Source organism: Vulpes vulpes, chromosome 4 (assembly GCF_048418805.1).
Source record: "Vulpes vulpes isolate BD-2025 chromosome 4, VulVul3, whole genome shotgun sequence".
NCBI lineage: Eukaryota > Metazoa > Chordata > Mammalia > Carnivora > Canidae > Vulpes > Vulpes vulpes.
The window spans coordinates 99537698-99553952 of record NC_132783.1 but is presented as its reverse complement, the minus strand read 5'-3'; the positions used below and the strand labels follow the sequence as shown (position 1 = coordinate 99553952).

Genomic DNA, 16255 nt, shown 5'->3' with positions numbered 1-16255 from the left:
ACCTCTGGGATATGGGGAATTTTGGTGGGGGATGCAAAATGAAATGTTCTCTAAGAAAGGCCAGGGATGTGGGCAAAGGCTGGGTGAGTGTGGTGAGCGTGAGGACTCTCTGGACATGGAAGGGTTGGCCCCGGACATCAACTCCTGGGGGACAAGTGACAGTGGATTCTGGCCCATTCCTTTCCAGGAGGACTCACCAGGCCTCTGCCCTTCCTGCTGTGCCTCCCATCCTTCCCCCATCTTTTTTTTTTTTTTTTTAAAGATTTTATTTATGAGAGACACAGAGAGAAAGAGAGAGAGAGAGAGAGAGAGGCAGAGACACAGGCAGAGGGAGAAGCAGGCTTCATGCAGGGAGCCTGACGTGGGACTCAATCCTAGGTCCCCAGGATCATGCCCTGGGCCGAAGGCGGCGCTAAACCGCTGAGCCACCCGGGCTACCCCCCCCCTTTAAAAAAAAAGATTTTATTTATTTATTCATTAGAGACACAGAGAGAGAGAGGCAGAGACACAGGCAGAGGGAGAAGCAGGCTCCATGCAGGGAGCCCGATGCGGGACTCAATCCCGCGTCTCCACGATCACGCCATGGCGTCCCGCTTCCCCCATCTTCATATAGATTATAGATTTTGATACTTCCCCACTTGCTCACTTTATCCTCACAGCCACCCTGAGTGTCATCAGGGTAGGGGCTCTGTTCTACTGTTTTATTGAGAAGGAATCTGTGTGCCTAAGGTCACACGAGAAATCTTTGCTCCATACTTCTTGCTTTAACTTGAGGCTTTAGTGGAAAGATAGCAAGCTTTATTGTCCAGCAGACCTAGGCCTGATTCTTAGATTTGCCACTTCCCAGCTGGGCCACCTTGGGGGCAACACACCTCACTGCTGTGAGCCTCGGTTGCCTCATCTGTGAAATGGGGATGGTAACAGCGGAGATGTGAGTCTCTTAGAGGAGAGTCTGCACCGGGGCCTGGTCCAGAGACAGCACGGAGGGGGCCCTGGCTCTTTGGTGTGAACGTGGCTCCTACAGGCAGAGCACCCAGGACTTCCAAGGTAGATCACTGATGCCCCTCTCCCTGGCCAGGTGCTGGCGGCCGAAGAGAACGTGGACTTCCGCATCCACGTGGAGAACCAGACGCGGGCTCGGGACGATGTGAGCCGTAAGCAGCTGCGGCTGTACCAGCTCTACAGCCGGACCAGTGGGAAGCACATCCAGGTCCTGGGCCGCAGGATCAGTGCCCGCGGCGAGGACGGGGACAAGTATGGTAGGTGCCAACTCCCTCCTCCCTCACTGCGCACCTCTGAGACCTCAGGTTCAAATCCCAGTTCTGCCCTGTGCTGACTGTGCAATCTCGCACCTGGCATAGCTGGCTCTCAGGTTTCTCATCTATAAACTTGGAGATGCAGTAGTGTATCCCGGAGAGCCTTGGTGGGAGTACTGATTGAAGGTGGGAATGAAAATTACTTTTGCTGGTAAATGCTGGCTGTTGTGGGTATCAGTGGCTTGCCTGGGCATGGCCTAAAGCAGGTAGCTGCGCCCCATGGCATTGCTTCACCAGCCCCAGGTTCAGTTGCTCAGACGGGGGGAGCCTCCAGGGAATGCTTTTTTGGATGCTGCTGGTAGTGCTGGAAATCAGCCTGGTGTGAGTGTGGGTGCACATGTGTGCACATGGGTGTGAGTGTGGGTATGTGCTCTGTGAGCTTGGGCTTGTACAGTACACCTGGGAGGAATGGTGCTCACAGCACCTTGGGCTACTGTCCCTTTGACCTGCCCTTGACCCTGAAACTGTCCAGCCCTCCTCTGGGGTGTTTGGGAACCATCACTCACCTCATGCTGTCTCTGCAAGGGGGGCTGGGAGGAATGAGACACCCTGACTCCCCCCTCCCACCCTTAGCCCCCAGCTCACAAAGGCCCTCAGCAGTGAGAGAAACAGGACTCCACTTCCCCAGAGCCTTGAGAGGATTTTTGGTATCAGTCTGGGCAAATACTGACTCTGCCTCACCAGTTCTTGCCTTCTTCGGCCAGGTTCTGGGAGGTGTCCCAGGCCATCACTGTCCTACCCCACCACCACCCCCGCCCCAGGCTGGCCTTGGGCAGGGGAGTTGGGGCTGTGGGTAGGCCAAGCGCGGGGCTGGGGCTAGGGTCCCACATGCACACCGTAGGCCTGCCAGCCTAGGCTTTTCTGGGATGATGCCCCGCCTGCCCGCCGGCCCCTGCCCATTGCAGTCAAGACATGACAACAAGACAAATAATTTCTTGGACCTTTTATCTTGGACACCATTTATTTTCCCTCCGCCCCAGGGCAGGACTGACCTCACGGTAGGGCCCAAGTGTGGCAGCTGCACCGTTCCTGGGGGCTGGGGCAGGCCGGGCAGGGCAGGGCTGGGCCGGGCTGGGCTCCCCATCTCCTGGGCCAGCTGCTTCCCTTCTCCTGTGCCATCACTCTTTACTGCCTCCATTCCCTCCCTCCCTCCCTCCGTCCCCTTCTTCCTTTCTCAGTCTTGCTGCTGCTGCCGCAGCTTTGATCCCACTGAGCTGTCTGAGTCCTTCTCCCCTCCTTGCTGGTGCTCACTCCTTCCCCTCTTTGTTTCTGTCCATCTCTCCATCTCCCCCTCCCTACTGTCTCTGTCCTCCCTGCCTCCCTCCCTTCAGTCCCTCCTCCCTACTTCTCCCAGGTCCTCCACTGGCTGCCTCTCTGGGGCCTCTGTTTCTTCATGCTCCCCACTGGGCAGGGCAGACCCAGGTGGTGCTTTTCCCTGGGATCTGCTGTCCAGTTGCTGCCAGGGAAGGGGCAGCTGGCTGGCCGGGGCGGGAGGGAGGTGCCCTCCTGGGGAGTCCCTGGAGCTCTCTCTGGCCCCTCCAGGCTGGGAGAGTACAGGGGGGTCAGACTCTGGTCTGAACCATCTGTCCATGCCCTGAGACAGGAGGTAGGAGCTCTGGCGGGCGAGGAGCCCAGAAATGGCCACCCCCTCACTCCAGAAGTTACTTGCCTCTCATTTCCTCTTCCTGAGCCAGATAGAGACTCAGGGGATCTCACGTGCTGTGTGACATCAGGCGAGCCCTGCACCTCCTCTGGGCCTCAGGTTCCTGTCTATCCAGTACAAGGGCTGGACTAGAGCAGTGCTTCTTAGACATTCACACGTCTGGAAATCGCCAAGGGATCTTGTTAAATGTTGATGTTGATTTGGTGGGTCTGGGGTGGGTCCTGGGCTCCGCATTTCTAACACACATCCAGATGGTGTGGCTGGGCCACACTTTGCGTATCCAGAAACTAGCCCATTTTGGCTTCTCCAGCTCCACAAACCCCAGATTGAATCATTCACTTTCAAGGAATATGTTTACCACTCCTCCAGCCCCCCCACAGCCAGGGCAGTGTGGGGCTTTGCTGGCTGCTGAGACTGCTTCATTTAAGTGTCGCATTAGAAACGCAGATGAGGTGAAGGGACCCCATCTGTGAGCCCTGGGAGAGGAAGTGAGACAATGGAGCCAATTGAAGCTTCCAATCTAGATAATCAATACAAATATTATTGGGAGGGTGATTTATGTGGCCAAGCCAGCCTGGAGGTTGGGGCTGTGGTTGGGGCCTGCCCTGCGTGTGGGGGATGGGCAGCCAGTAGTCCCCCGTCAGGCGAGGCCCCCCCACCCACCCAGGACAGTCCCTCCTTCTCAGGACTCTGCTGCTGAAAGAATGATGCAGTCTGGGGCTTGCATTTGTATGCAGTTATAATGTGGTCTGGGAACTGCTGAGTATAAACAGGGTCCCCATAAACACCTGGGATCTGGAGTCCTGACAGGCACTCAGAATCTCAGGTGCCATGGCATCCTGAGCTGTGAAACTCAGGGCAGGCACAAGATGAAGAAGGCCCACTTTTGTCCTAGTACCCGGCCCAGGAGCTCTTGGCCTACTTTATATCTGTGAGTGGTCTTTGCTGAAACCTGCGTAGATGTGAGTGGGGCCCCCACACCATGCTGTTCTGTAAGAAGACCTTCCCAGGGCTCCTCAAAGCTTTCCCAGAGCACTCTAAGATGTCTGAGGGCAGGCCAGGCTCTGGAGGCACAGGTGTGCTAGCCAGGAAGCTAAAGGTTTAGGTAGGGGGGGCAGCTGGTGGTCCCATGGCCCAGGGTAGGGCCACCGCACCCCCCTAGGATTGTTACATCAGCCCCTCCCCTTCCTGCACTAGGTCCCTGCCATCTCTGTCTTGCAGTCAGTCACCATGTTGCAGAAACAGCAGCGCACCAGGAGGCAGGACACCTGGGCTTTTGTTGCTTGCGGCTCTACCACTGAGCAGCCTGCAAAGCTTGGGGCAAGCATGTCCGGCTCTCGGCTTAGTTTCTTCCTCTGCCAAGAGAGGGTGAGAGAGCCCCACTCTGCCTGCCTCCGGGATCCATGCACTTGAGCTCGGGGTATGGAGGCATTAGGTCCTCCTGGCTGCGGGAAGCAGGGCTGCCAGTGACAGAACTGGAGTTTTAGAAGAGGAGGCCTGAGGCCTAGGGCCAACTGAGTCTATGCTCAGGGAGTGGGTAGGGATCCCGGCAGTGGGACTGGTGGTGTGGGGGCAACACTGCTTTTATAAGTGGTACAATTAGATATTCTTTCCTGTTTTCATTTGAAAAAAGGTTTTTTTTTTTTTTTTTCTATTAGAGAAAAAAAAGTGATAAAAAAACCCAAACCCAACATTTTGCAGTAGGCCTGCCTCCCAGGACTGACTGTCCTTAGAACAACCCCTGAGCAATGCCCCCCTGGAGGGGTCGTGTCAGCCAGGAAAGTGATCTTTTGAGGGGTTGAGAACGTAGACTCTGGAGTTGGACAAGATTTGAATCTAGCTTCATCACCTGCAAGCTGGAGACCTCGGATCTGAGTTAGCCTCTCTGATCCTGTTTGCTTTTCTCTGAAATGGGGTAATTGGAATGAGAGCAAATCTCATGCTCAAAGATTGTATGATTATTAAAGGAAAAATATGAATAACAACTACTTGAACTCATTGCTGTTGTTTGGGTGTGGGGGTACCCTCATGGGTTCTGATAGAGGTTCCCCTCTCAGGGATTAATGCCTGGGGCTTCCAGAAGGGACCATGTCTGTCTTGCATCAGTGAGGCCCTTCCATGTCAGCTGCTGGTAAAAGAGGCTTCTTTAGCATGATTCCAAGCAGCAGGACTGCCTGTTATGGCTGCTGTCGGGTCAGAGGAGGAAGGGTCTTTGGACCTTCTCGTTGTGTGTGGTCTGAGCTGGGGTCCCTCCCTCACTCAGCACAGAATTATTGAGGCCTGGGATATGGTGGTAAGACATACCTGGTCCCAGCCCTCATGCTACTCCCAAGCCAGACTCTGCTCCATCTCAGGGGCTGGCTCTGAGTGGCAAGAATCTAGTTCTCTAACTTCCAATGTGCCCTTGGGTCCTTCTCATTCCTTCCCTGAGCCCAGGCTTCCTCACCATTCATGGGGACTGGGTGTGGGGTATATGCTGGCTTCCTCGAGAGCTCAGGCATGGATTAGTCTGTGCCTCCAGCTGTGGTACTGCTGTGGGGTTGGGAGGAGTCAGCCCATCCCAGCACCGGCCTGCACCTTCCTGCTCACCTTGCCCCCGCTGAGAACATGAGCTCCTTGAAAGTTGAGATCCTTCTGTGTGTCCGCATATCCAGTACAAGGCTTGGCAGAAAGCAGGTCCCCACTGAAAGGTTGCCGGGTGAAGATATAAAGTGATTATGGGGCAACTCAAAGCATAATCAGGACTGACTTGTGTGGCTCACACAGGAAGGTGTGTGGTGTGTTCCGGGGGTTTTACCGAGCAGATGAAATGATGAGGGGAGTCCTCTGGTCCCCGTTTTCCCTCAGTCTGGTACCCCCTGGAGGGCTGTGTTTGAGCAAGGAGCAAGGGCTGATGTGGCGGACACAGCAGAGACCCTTGTACCTTCTGAGTCTGACTCCCATAGTCCATACATATAGCAGCCCGAAATGTGAGACCGTGTCACTCCACTCTCAAAGGCGCTTGTCTCACTGAGAATAAAATCCCAGTTCTTGGATCGGCCCAGCATGGCCTGGCTCTTGATTGCCACACTGCCTCTTCCTTGCCCACTCTGCGCCAGCCCCACCCACCAGCCAACATGCCAGACATGTTCCTGCCTAAGGACCTTTGCATTTGCTGTCCTCTCAACCTGAGCATGCTGCGCTCCCAGATATCCTCAATGGCTTGCTCCCTTCTTTCACTCAGGCTTCCATTCAATTGTCTCCTTATCAGAGGCTTCCCATCTCTGTCTCCTCTCGGGCATATTTTTCTACCTAGCTCTTATTACTACTAGATATGCTGTTATGTATTTAGCCTTTTGCTCTTTGTCTCTCTTGTTATAATGCAAACTCCTTGAGGGTAGGGGGCTTTTGTCTATTTTGTTCACTGCTGTATCACCATGCACAGAACCAGCCACAAGCAGGTGCTCGATATATGCCTGAGCCAGTGCTTGCATGGACGAGCCATCTGTGTGTCTGGGAGTGCTCCCCCTGAGGCAGGTGCCTGGCACAGAGCTCAGGCACACAGTAGACACTTGGCAAATCAGTGCTCCCTGCCTCCTCCTCTCCTGGTCCTCTCATCCTCCCTTCCATTCTTCCAGCCTGCTGGCTCTGCATCGTGCTAAGGGGATACAAGAAGCAACAGACCTGGCTTCCCCCAGGCTCTTGCAGCTGGGAAGGGGCGTTAAAATCCCTGCCCTTTGAGCTCATATCCCATAACTTCTGTCCCCAGTGAAGAGTGGTCACCCACACCTCGCTGACTCTGCAGCTAAAATGGCCACACTAGAGCTATGGCTAGGATTAAATATAGCTCCTGATCAATCCTATTGATTTTTTTCCTCTTCCTTTCCAGCCAGCCCACGTGGCCTGCAAACCTCCTTGGGGGACTTTAGGAGAAGGGGACTTTGGGAGAAACACTGTGTGTGTGTGTGTGTGTGTGTGTGTGTGTGTGTGGACAGTGATGTGGAAACATTTCCAGAAAGCTTTCCTTGCCCTGCCCCTTCCTCTCCACCTGCTCCACTTTCAGGGGGAGGGAGGACTGATTTGCTTTGACCTCCCAGTGCCTTTTGTGGCAAGGATATTTCCTCACTGGAGGACACCTGGGGAGTGGCCAGAAGCACAGTCAGCACTGGAAACACAGAGGCCCGCCAGCTGCTGGCCACCTCACATGGGACCCAGGGGACTCCTGGCTCCCACACTTCGCCTGCAGCTCTTGAAGGGGGGTTTAGCCTGTGGCTGAAGGTGGGGGGAAGCAACCCCCACTCTCCAGCTTTGTTCTCTCAGGCTCCCTCTCTTTGGTTCCTGTCTCCTGTGTCTCTCTTTGCACTGTGTCTCTGTCTGCTTTTTTGGCTGCTTCTCTGTGTCTTTCCCCCGTTTCCTACGCTTCAAACCAAAAGTCTTCAAAGTGAGGCCCCGGATCACACACTAGCAGGCCCAGCTAGGGAGTCACACTGCAAGCAGTCAATCAGTCAGTCAATCAATGTCACTTCCCTTTTCTCTATGATAGCTGGCCTGCAGGGTGTCCGTCCCATTCTGCCTACCTCTGAATCCCAGACTAGCTCTGGAGTTACTCTGCCAGTGTTCAAATCCCGGCCCTACCATGTGACTCTGGGTATGTAACTTAGCTACTCAGTGCTTCAGTTTCTTCATCCATAAAATGGGTGTAATAGTTTTTACCTCTGGGACTTAGGATCAAGTGAGGCACTGCACATTTAGACTAAGCACAGTCCCTGGCAGATGGTAAATGCTCAAGTATTCGTTGTAACTTTTATTTAAAAAAATTTTTTTAATAAGACTTTAAAAAAAGATTTTATTTATTTATTAAAGGGGGGGGGCATGAGCTGGGGGGAGGGGCAGTGGGAGAAGCAGATTCCCCACTGAGCAGGGAACGCAATACAAGGCTCTATCCCAGGACCCTGGGATCATGACCTGAGCCAAAGGCAGACGCTTAACCAACTGAGCCACCCAGGTGCCCTTTGTTGTTATTTTAAAATTATTATTGTTATTTCAGCATTTAAAAAAGAGAAGGAAAAAAAAGCAGTATGAGTTTTTAGAGATGTAGGCATCTCTGGTGATAGTCACTCAGCCTCAGGAAAGTGAGGTCAAAGCAAAGACCTTCCCTGCCTTTGGTGCTTACTCACTCACTCACTCCCCCAGGAGAAGAGCTGATGCAGAGGGAAGGTAAAGGGAGCGATGGACAAGATAAGACTTCTGGGCTAGCCTGCCTGGGTTTTAGCTCCCTCATGGTATAACCTTGGGACTCTGTTTTCTCACCTGTGACATGGGGATGATAATAACTGTTCTAACTTCATGGGATTATTGTAAGGATATCATGAGGGACAGAATGCATATAGGGGAGTTAGAACAATATCCACCACATCATAAACTCTAAATAAATGTAAATTACTGATAATTTCTAGAGGGGCAGAACAGAAAGAGGCCTTGGAGGTCACGTAGGCCTGGCCTGGAGATGAACAGGGTTTTTTCCCTTTATCACACAGCAAGTCGGTATATGTGATAGTAATCCTGAGGCCAGGGACGGGTGGGTGGGAGCTCAGAGTTCTAGTGAGTGGCAGGGGTTGTACCAGGAGAACATCAGTGGGGAGCAGACTGGCCAAGCATTGACTGTGGAGTCAGACTGGGTCTCCACATCTACCCTCCTTTGGCCAGCTGTGTGTCCTTGGGCAGTCCCTTCACCTCCCTGAATTGGGTTTTCTGTAACTCTTGGTGTTACTCGTGTCTACTTCACAGAGCCGTTTATGCATCTACTAAAATTTACTTCTTGGTCATTTACCAGGAATGGGCGAGGTGCTAGAAATCTCTGTGATGTATAAGACAGATAAGGCCCTGCTGCAGAGGAGCTTACCTTGCAGTAGGTAGAGGCAGCAACTAAGACAATTTGGAGAAGAGCTCTGAAGACAGTGGAGCAGGGAATGGGTAGAGCTGGACTGGAGAGGGTGGTATGACATTGGACAGTGTGACCAGGAAAGGCATCTCTGAGCAGGTGACATTTGAGTGGTAACCTAAGAGAAATGAAGCCTCTATGGGAAGCTCTAGGCAAGGCAGCATCCAGGTAGAGGGAACAGCTGAGTGCAAAGGCCGTGAGGTGGAAGTATGTTGGTGTGTCAGAAAGGAGCAGCAAAGAGTCTTGTTGGCTGGAGGGCTGTGAGTGAGGGTGGGATGTAGTGTGTGCCCCCATATGAGTCCCCATGAAGAGGCTAGATTTTAAGTGAGTTGGAGATCCCTAGGAGGATTTTAGCAGGGAAGAGATAAAATTAATTTTATATTTTAAAAGGATCTCTCTGGCAGAGGGAGGAGGCTGCTGAGTTGTACAGTCTGGAGGGGATGCCTGGAGAGGAGGTCTGATGAGGAGTGGAGCCAGATAACGACCATACTCCTCCCACCTGGCCTGGTACAGGCCTCTAGGATGGAATTGAGCCCAGAGGAGGTTTCTAGGCTCCTGAGAGCTGCGTGTTGGGGGCTTGGGTCATGAGAAGGGGCAACGTGATGCTGTGGACGAGGTAGGCTGTGGAGCAAACCTGGCCTGGATGGGTGGGGTCTCTCTCTTCATCTCTCGCCCTCTCTTTCTTTCTCTCTCTTTCTGAGAACTGCTGCTGCTATTACTCCCCGCAGACTTTACATAATTCTGGCCCAGCTCCCTTCTCATTATGTCATGCGCCCGAGTGGAGTCTAGGTCACGGCAAGGCCTGCTGTGGTCGGGGAGAACAGACTTCTGGCTCCCCAGCATGGCATCTGGAGCAGACCTTCCCCATGCTAGGGTGAGGGCAGCTAGGTTTGTGGGGGTGGAGGTGCAGCCCAGCCCCACCCCCAGCCCCAGCCCCAGCCCCAGCCCCAGCCCCTTTGGACAGCTCAGGCAAAGGGCTTCCTGTGGTGGGCTGTGGCTGATGAGTGTTAGGGGAGGGTGGGGGGTGGGGGCAGGGAACTACATCTCCCTGGAGTTGGAGGCCCTCCCCTGGTGCCCGGGCCCCAGCAGAAAGTAGGCAGACCTGATGTCAGCCACTGCTGCTGGGTTACTTCTCTGAGCCTCAGTCTCCTAAACTGTAAAATGGGGACAAAGCCACCCACACTCAAGGTGATGTATATACTTCGTGGGCTCATGTGGGAGCCACAATGATAGGAACTGTTCTGAGGACAGAGGTCCAGGTACATACTGGGAGAGGCAGACAGAGCAGTCTTCTCTCAGACTCACCTGGGGTCGCCTGGGCCATAGTCCTGGAGCCTGACCCCCTTTCTATAGTCTCTATCCCTACCTGTCTCCTAGGCTCTGCCCCAGTCCCAGAGAATCAGAATAGGGTTGGGCCCCTCCCCCCCGCACAGGTAAGGAGATTGAGACTCAGAGGTGGGTGTGACTTGCTCAAAGGTCATGCAGCCCAGTGTGGCGATGCCAGAAATGGAATCAGACCCCATAAGTCCCAGCCCAAGGCATTTTCTGATGCACTTCACAGTGTGGGATGCCTGTGACCCTGGAGGATGCTGAAGAAGTTCAGGTGAGAGGGCATGCCTGGGGAGGCCACTTTGGCTCTACTTCTACCCTTTTCCACACAAAGGATTTTTCCTCCTCCCCTCTATGCTCTGTGTGTGTGTGTGTGTGTGTGTGTGTGTGTGTGTGTGTGTCTGTGTTTGTTTTTAAGGGAAAACAGTTTTGTTTTGCAGTTATTACGAAACTTACATAATAGTTACTTCTCTTACCTGGCCTCTGAGAACAGGTGCTAGGCCCTTTCTGCCTCCCTTTTGTGGAATCCTCACAATAACTTTTGAAGAGTAAGGATGATTATACCCATTTTATGGGTGAGGAAACTGAGACCCAAGGTCACACAGTTGGCAGGTGGGATCAGGGATTCATACCTAAGGTCTGCATATTCCAAATCTCTTGTCTTTCCCTTACGTGTGTTTTCTTCCTTGGAAGCTCCTGGGATTGGGAGACCCTCCTGAACCCCGCAATCTCCATCCTGTGTGGGGCCTGAGCTTTGCCAGCAGATGCAGAAAGCAAGCCCCAGGCTGCTCTGATGTTTGGCCCTGGGCTCCCAGGGAAAGTTATAGGGAGTTTGAATTAAAGGGGAGCAAGGAGGATGGGGGTCTTATAACCCCCTATCTCCGTGTTGCTTATATTTTCCTCTCCGTGTTTACTAGGGATGGGGGAAGGTGGAGAGAAGAATGTGCCTCCCCCTCCCTCCCTGTTTCTAGAATTACTGAATTCTTGTTAGATCTTTAAATTTTATGTAAATTCTTCTTATTTTCCTTGGAAAGGTGGGGTATCATATTTTAATTAGTAGTGGTGTCAAAGGAGGGCTAGATTAATTATTGGAAATCCTGAGTTCCAGATGGTTTTAATTTTCACAGCAGGGCACCAGGGTATATATTTTTAAATTTTTTTATTAAAATCATACCTAGTGTATTTTAGGGGCACTGAGGTACACTCTTTGTGGCTCCAAAGATGCTGTATTTAGGGCTATGATTTTTGTTATGGAGAAGGAAGTCCCTTGTCACTGAAATTAAAAGTTTGTGGCTGAGGGAGGGGCAGGTGCTGGAAAGCAAAGGGTCAGAGATGGGAGGGTGAGAATGGTGAGGGGGTTATAGGCAAAGAAGGCAGCAGTAGGAGGAGGTGCTGGGGAGGGAACCAGGCATCGGAGTTCAAGACGAGCTCAGATACGGTGGGTGCATGGCCTACTGAAGTCACACAGCACCTTACTGGGGAGACAAAGTGGATTGGCAGAGGGACAGGGAGGGTTCTGGACACAGCACACCTAATCAAGGGACAGTCACCCTTTGTTTGACGTCCTTTTTTTTAAATTTATTTTTTTAAAAGATTTTATTTATTTATTCATGAGAGAGAGAGAGAGAGAGAGAGAGAGAGAGAGAGGCAGAGACAATGGCAGAGGGAGAAGCAGGCTCCATGCAGGGATCCCAGGTCTCCAGGATCATGCCCTGGGCCGAAGGCAGCGCTAAACCGCTGAGCCACCTGGGCTGACCTGTTTGACGTCCTTGCTCAGTCAGGGCTTTGGGGGATCAGCTCTGGACACCCTCTCCTAAGGGAGGCTCTATGGAGAATGGTTTAATATGGAGTCTCCTACTCTGAACCAGGGCATATCGAGTCCTGCTTGGGACTTCCAGGCTCCTGGAAGTTAGCTACATTTCAGCCTTGGTGGCCTTGATTGAGGAAAGCAGAATATTATGGAGATAGCCTCCATTCCCAGGGGCCAAAAAACCTCCCCTTGAGAGGCCTTCCCCACTCCAGGTGGCAAAAGTGTGGAGTGGAGAGGGGACACTAGCAGGGGTTCTAGATGTTTGCCCTAGAGGAAGGGGCCTTTGACCGAAATTTTGGAGGAAGTAGTTTGATTTCCCCCAAGGCGGGGTAGGGTGTGAGCATGCCCATGCAAACTTGTATACATTTTTCTGTGCTCTCATTCCAGAGACTGTTACTTCTCTGGGGTTATACCTGTGGCTGTGTGAATAGCCTGTTCTGGGGAAGAGGTGAGGGGCCGGTCTGGGTAGGTGATTTGGGGAGGACACACTGCTATTTAGCCACAAGAGGCAGAACAACCATCCAGCTGGGAGCCATCTAGGTCCCAAGTGGAGTCAAGAGAGCTGGGGGTGGAGAACAAATGACTGGAAGACTTCTCTGGCTGCATAAGGGGCAGGGTGCTCGGATGAGACCTGTTCAAAGCCTCCCCCGTGCCTGATGTTGGAGCAGTGAGGGGGTCGGAGGACAAGGTCAGGGATCATGTTGCTGAGCCTTTTGGCCAAACCATTGCCCCTGGTAAAAAAAATGTATCTTGTTCTCTCTCTGCCTTTCGAAGCCCAGCTCCTAGTGGAGACAGACACCTTCGGTAGTCAAGTCCGGATCAAGGGCAAGGAGACGGAATTCTACCTATGTATGAACCGGAAAGGCAAGCTCGTGGGGAAGGTGAGTAATGGTCTGGAATTCCCAGGGTATTTGGGCAGGTTCCCCCTGGCAACTCTGGGGAGCTGGAACAGGGTGCTCAGGGCCTTGTCAGGCCCAGACGGAAAACAGGCCTGGAGAGAGGGAGAGAGAGAGGGAGAGAGAGAAAAAGAGAGAGAGAGAGAGAGAGAGATTGTTTCTAACTAGAATCTCTTCCGTTCGCTCCTTCTCTGCCCCCACATCACAGCCTGCCTGTATGAGGTATCCATGACTGTGACTTTGTGGAGCATGCAGGGTCCCGATCTCTCCTGCTGGATGTGAACCCCGAGCGGCTCAGCGGCTCCCTGCCTGTGTGTGTCTGCTGTCTGAGAACAGGGAAGCCGCAGGCCGCGGGCTGGGGCTTCAGCATTGTTTTTTAACATTTGCCAGGGATTTGCTGTGAAGTATAGTACCTCCTGGACCCAGCTGCCTCCTCAGCGCTGGGCCTCATAGTTTCAGCATTTCAGGAAGATTTTATGACTTTGGAATAGGCAGCAGAGCTGCGTGTAAGAAATTAGAGTGGGGTGTGGGTATGAGTGGGGTGGACCCACATGCCCGGGGCTCTGAGCTTCCACGCCATGGGTGCTGCCTGGTGTCCCCCTTTTTTCCTGGGTGTGCCTGTTTGTGAAGTTCGTACAGTTACTTCCTTTGGGTCTTCCAGTGGAAGGTGTTACTGTCAGGAGCTCCATGGGGTCATGCTTTATGTTCCCTGCCCTTTGTAGGGACCCTACTCATCCCCATATCCAACTTGTAATAATGCTCCTGTTGGACAGGTGGAGTTGGGTTGTGGGGGTAAGATCCTGATTCTAAGGAGGATGGCTCTTCCTGCCTGGGAGCAAGGCCCTGGCTGGTAATTTGTCCTTATTACCTGTTGTTGGGAGGAGAAAGCACAGCCCCAACTCCTGTTCAAGCCCTGGGTTTGTTTTCCTGAATCCCTCAACTCTTATCCCTCTTCCCCTACTCCACACCCTAGTGCTGGGGAGAGTGTCACAGGCCGGGGACTTGGGGCAGAGTATTGTTGCTTATTATTTGTTAATAATAACACCACCAGTAGCTTCTGTTAACTGAGCACCTACTTTCTGCCAGGCACTGTGCAAAAAGTACTCCCCAATAATCCCGCGAGGTGCAACCACTACCACCCCCACTTCGCCGATGAGAAAGCTGAGGCTTGGCGCCGTCCCAGGCACTTGTCCCAGGGCCCACCCTAGAGCTGCGGGGACTCCAGGCCCGTCTGGAAGGCGGAGGTTGCGCCGACTGCCCTCGCCAGCGGGCTTCTCAGCGCAGGAAGAGTAACCCGCCGAGCGAGAGCGCGCGGCCCGGACGCCACGAGTGGTTTTAATTAGTGATTCACCTCCCGCGGCCCGGCGGCCGGCGGGGCGGGGCGGGGCCGGCGGGGCGGGGCGGGGCCGGCGCGGCGGGGCGGGGCGGGGCCGGCGGGGCGGGGCGCGGCGGGGCGGGCGCGGGTCCCCGGGCCGGGCCGTGCGTTTCCCGTGGCGCTTTGCCGTCCCGCCCGCGCGGGGCCTCCCAGGCCCGACTGCCCGCGGCGGAGCCCCTCGGCCGAGCCCGGTGCCCCCCCGCCCCCCGCCCCGGTCTGCGCGCTTCCCGGCAGCGTGAGCCCCGGAGGGCGCGCTCGGGTCAGAGGAGCAGCCCCGCCGCCCGCCGCCCGCCGCCCGCCGCCGCTGAGTCACCGCTTCCACAGGAGCCGGCTCCGATTTCCTGCCCCTCGCCCTCTCTCCCGTCATTAGTACTGGGGGCGGTTCAGCTGGCTCGGCGCAGCCCCGGGGGGGCCCCTCCTTCCCGCTCGCCTCGCGGCAGCTCCCCCATCCCCGTGCAGGCTCCGGGCTTCTGGGCTGGCCCGGGCCCTCCAAGGATGCCCCCCAAGGATGCCCCCCAAATCCACCTGCCCCGGGATGGTTCTGAGCGGGCCCCCTGTTGGCCTCTGCCTCGCCCCGCTCTCCTGTCTGCTGCAGCTAGAAGCCACGGGCTCCTGGGGGGCCGGTCCATCACAGCCTCCTAGGCAGGCCGCTCCAAGGTCCTGGGGTTACCCTTGTGTTTTTTTCGTGTTGCCACTGCCTCTGTTCTGGCTTCATACGTCACAGGAACTGTTGCCTCAGCGCATCCCCAGTCTTCCACCCCCAATCCATCTCAAAACCCATCGCTGGGACCACACCATCTACCATCTGTCTTAACCCACAGCCAGAATTATTCATGTCAGGACAGGGCATCAAGTGCCCTAACTGCTGAGCCTCGATGTCCTCATCTGTCAAATGGCAATGATAATGCTGGCATTTGGTGGGCACCTGAAAAATGTTCATTCACTTCCCCTTTGAAGCCAGGCCACAAAGTTACTCCTTCACCTGTGGGAACCCTTGACTTCATCTTAGGCTCTGACTTCCTTAGAGTGGTCTAACAGGATGGCTTTTTTGGGTGGTCTTGACCCCGGGTGCCAACCTTGCACATCTTTGACCACAGTGGGGCACCTGCGTTGAGCCCCCAACAGAGGCTTTTCAGATGTTCTGGGCCCCTGGCTGTGGCTACAACTCTGCTGGACCGTAATGATCATATACGAAAGCTCTGCCCCAATCCCCTGCATATTCAGGTAGCTTCCCTGCTTTTTACCACCTTTCTGGACCCCACATCCATTTGGCCCAGGAGGGAGTACATCCTTCCATTCTATAAACAGCTGCTGAGTATGGAGCGCTATGTGCTAGGCATTTTCCCCTGTCTCTGAATATTCAACCCAGTTTGATTACTTTTTCATCTGCCCCTGCCTGTGCCATCACTGGAGTCCTCTTTGGGGCAGCACAGGGCCCCAGACCTTTCAGGGTAGAGGGGTCCTCTGCCCACCATCACATCTTTGTGAAGACTGCTTTAGTTGTAAATGACTGAAGCCCAACTCAAAATGCCTTAAGCAGAAAAGGAATTTTTTGGCTCATGTAACTAAAAACGTCCAGGGGGTAGTTCCAGTTTCAAGTAAGACGGGATCTAGGGGCCAAATGATGTCGTCAGGATTCAGTCTTCAGATCAAATAGAAAGAAAAGTACTCCAATTTGGAAAGGAGGAGGTTGGATGTGTGTGTGTGTTTTGGGGGGGGGGGAGCGGAGGGGGTGATGCTCAAATTCTATTTAATCACCAAGGTTCTGCAATGGGATATTCACTCACTCTGTAAATACTGATGGTCTGCCTTGCCTGAACCAACTGCGTCAGCATTTCTAGGGATGAGGCCCAAGCACAGGTGTTCTTTTTAAATCTTGGCAAGCAATAGCAGGGTCATAGAGGTAGTCAGGAGCAGAGGGGATGGGCAAGCCCAGCTGCGGAGTG

General features: G+C 53.9%; 1 protein-coding gene across 1 annotated transcript in view; it reads left to right on the top strand.

Annotated features, from left to right (window-relative positions):
* The window catches only part of FGF18 (fibroblast growth factor 18), a 34125-nt gene that overhangs the window by 13823 nt on the left and 4047 nt on the right, over positions 1 to 16255 (top strand). The window contains exons 3-4 of the mRNA XM_026010354.2: positions 1079 to 1259; positions 12813 to 12919. Of these exons, the coding sequence (XP_025866139.1) occupies positions 1079 to 1259; positions 12813 to 12919 (288 nt within the window). The remainder of the gene's footprint in view (positions 1 to 1078; positions 1260 to 12812; positions 12920 to 16255) is intronic.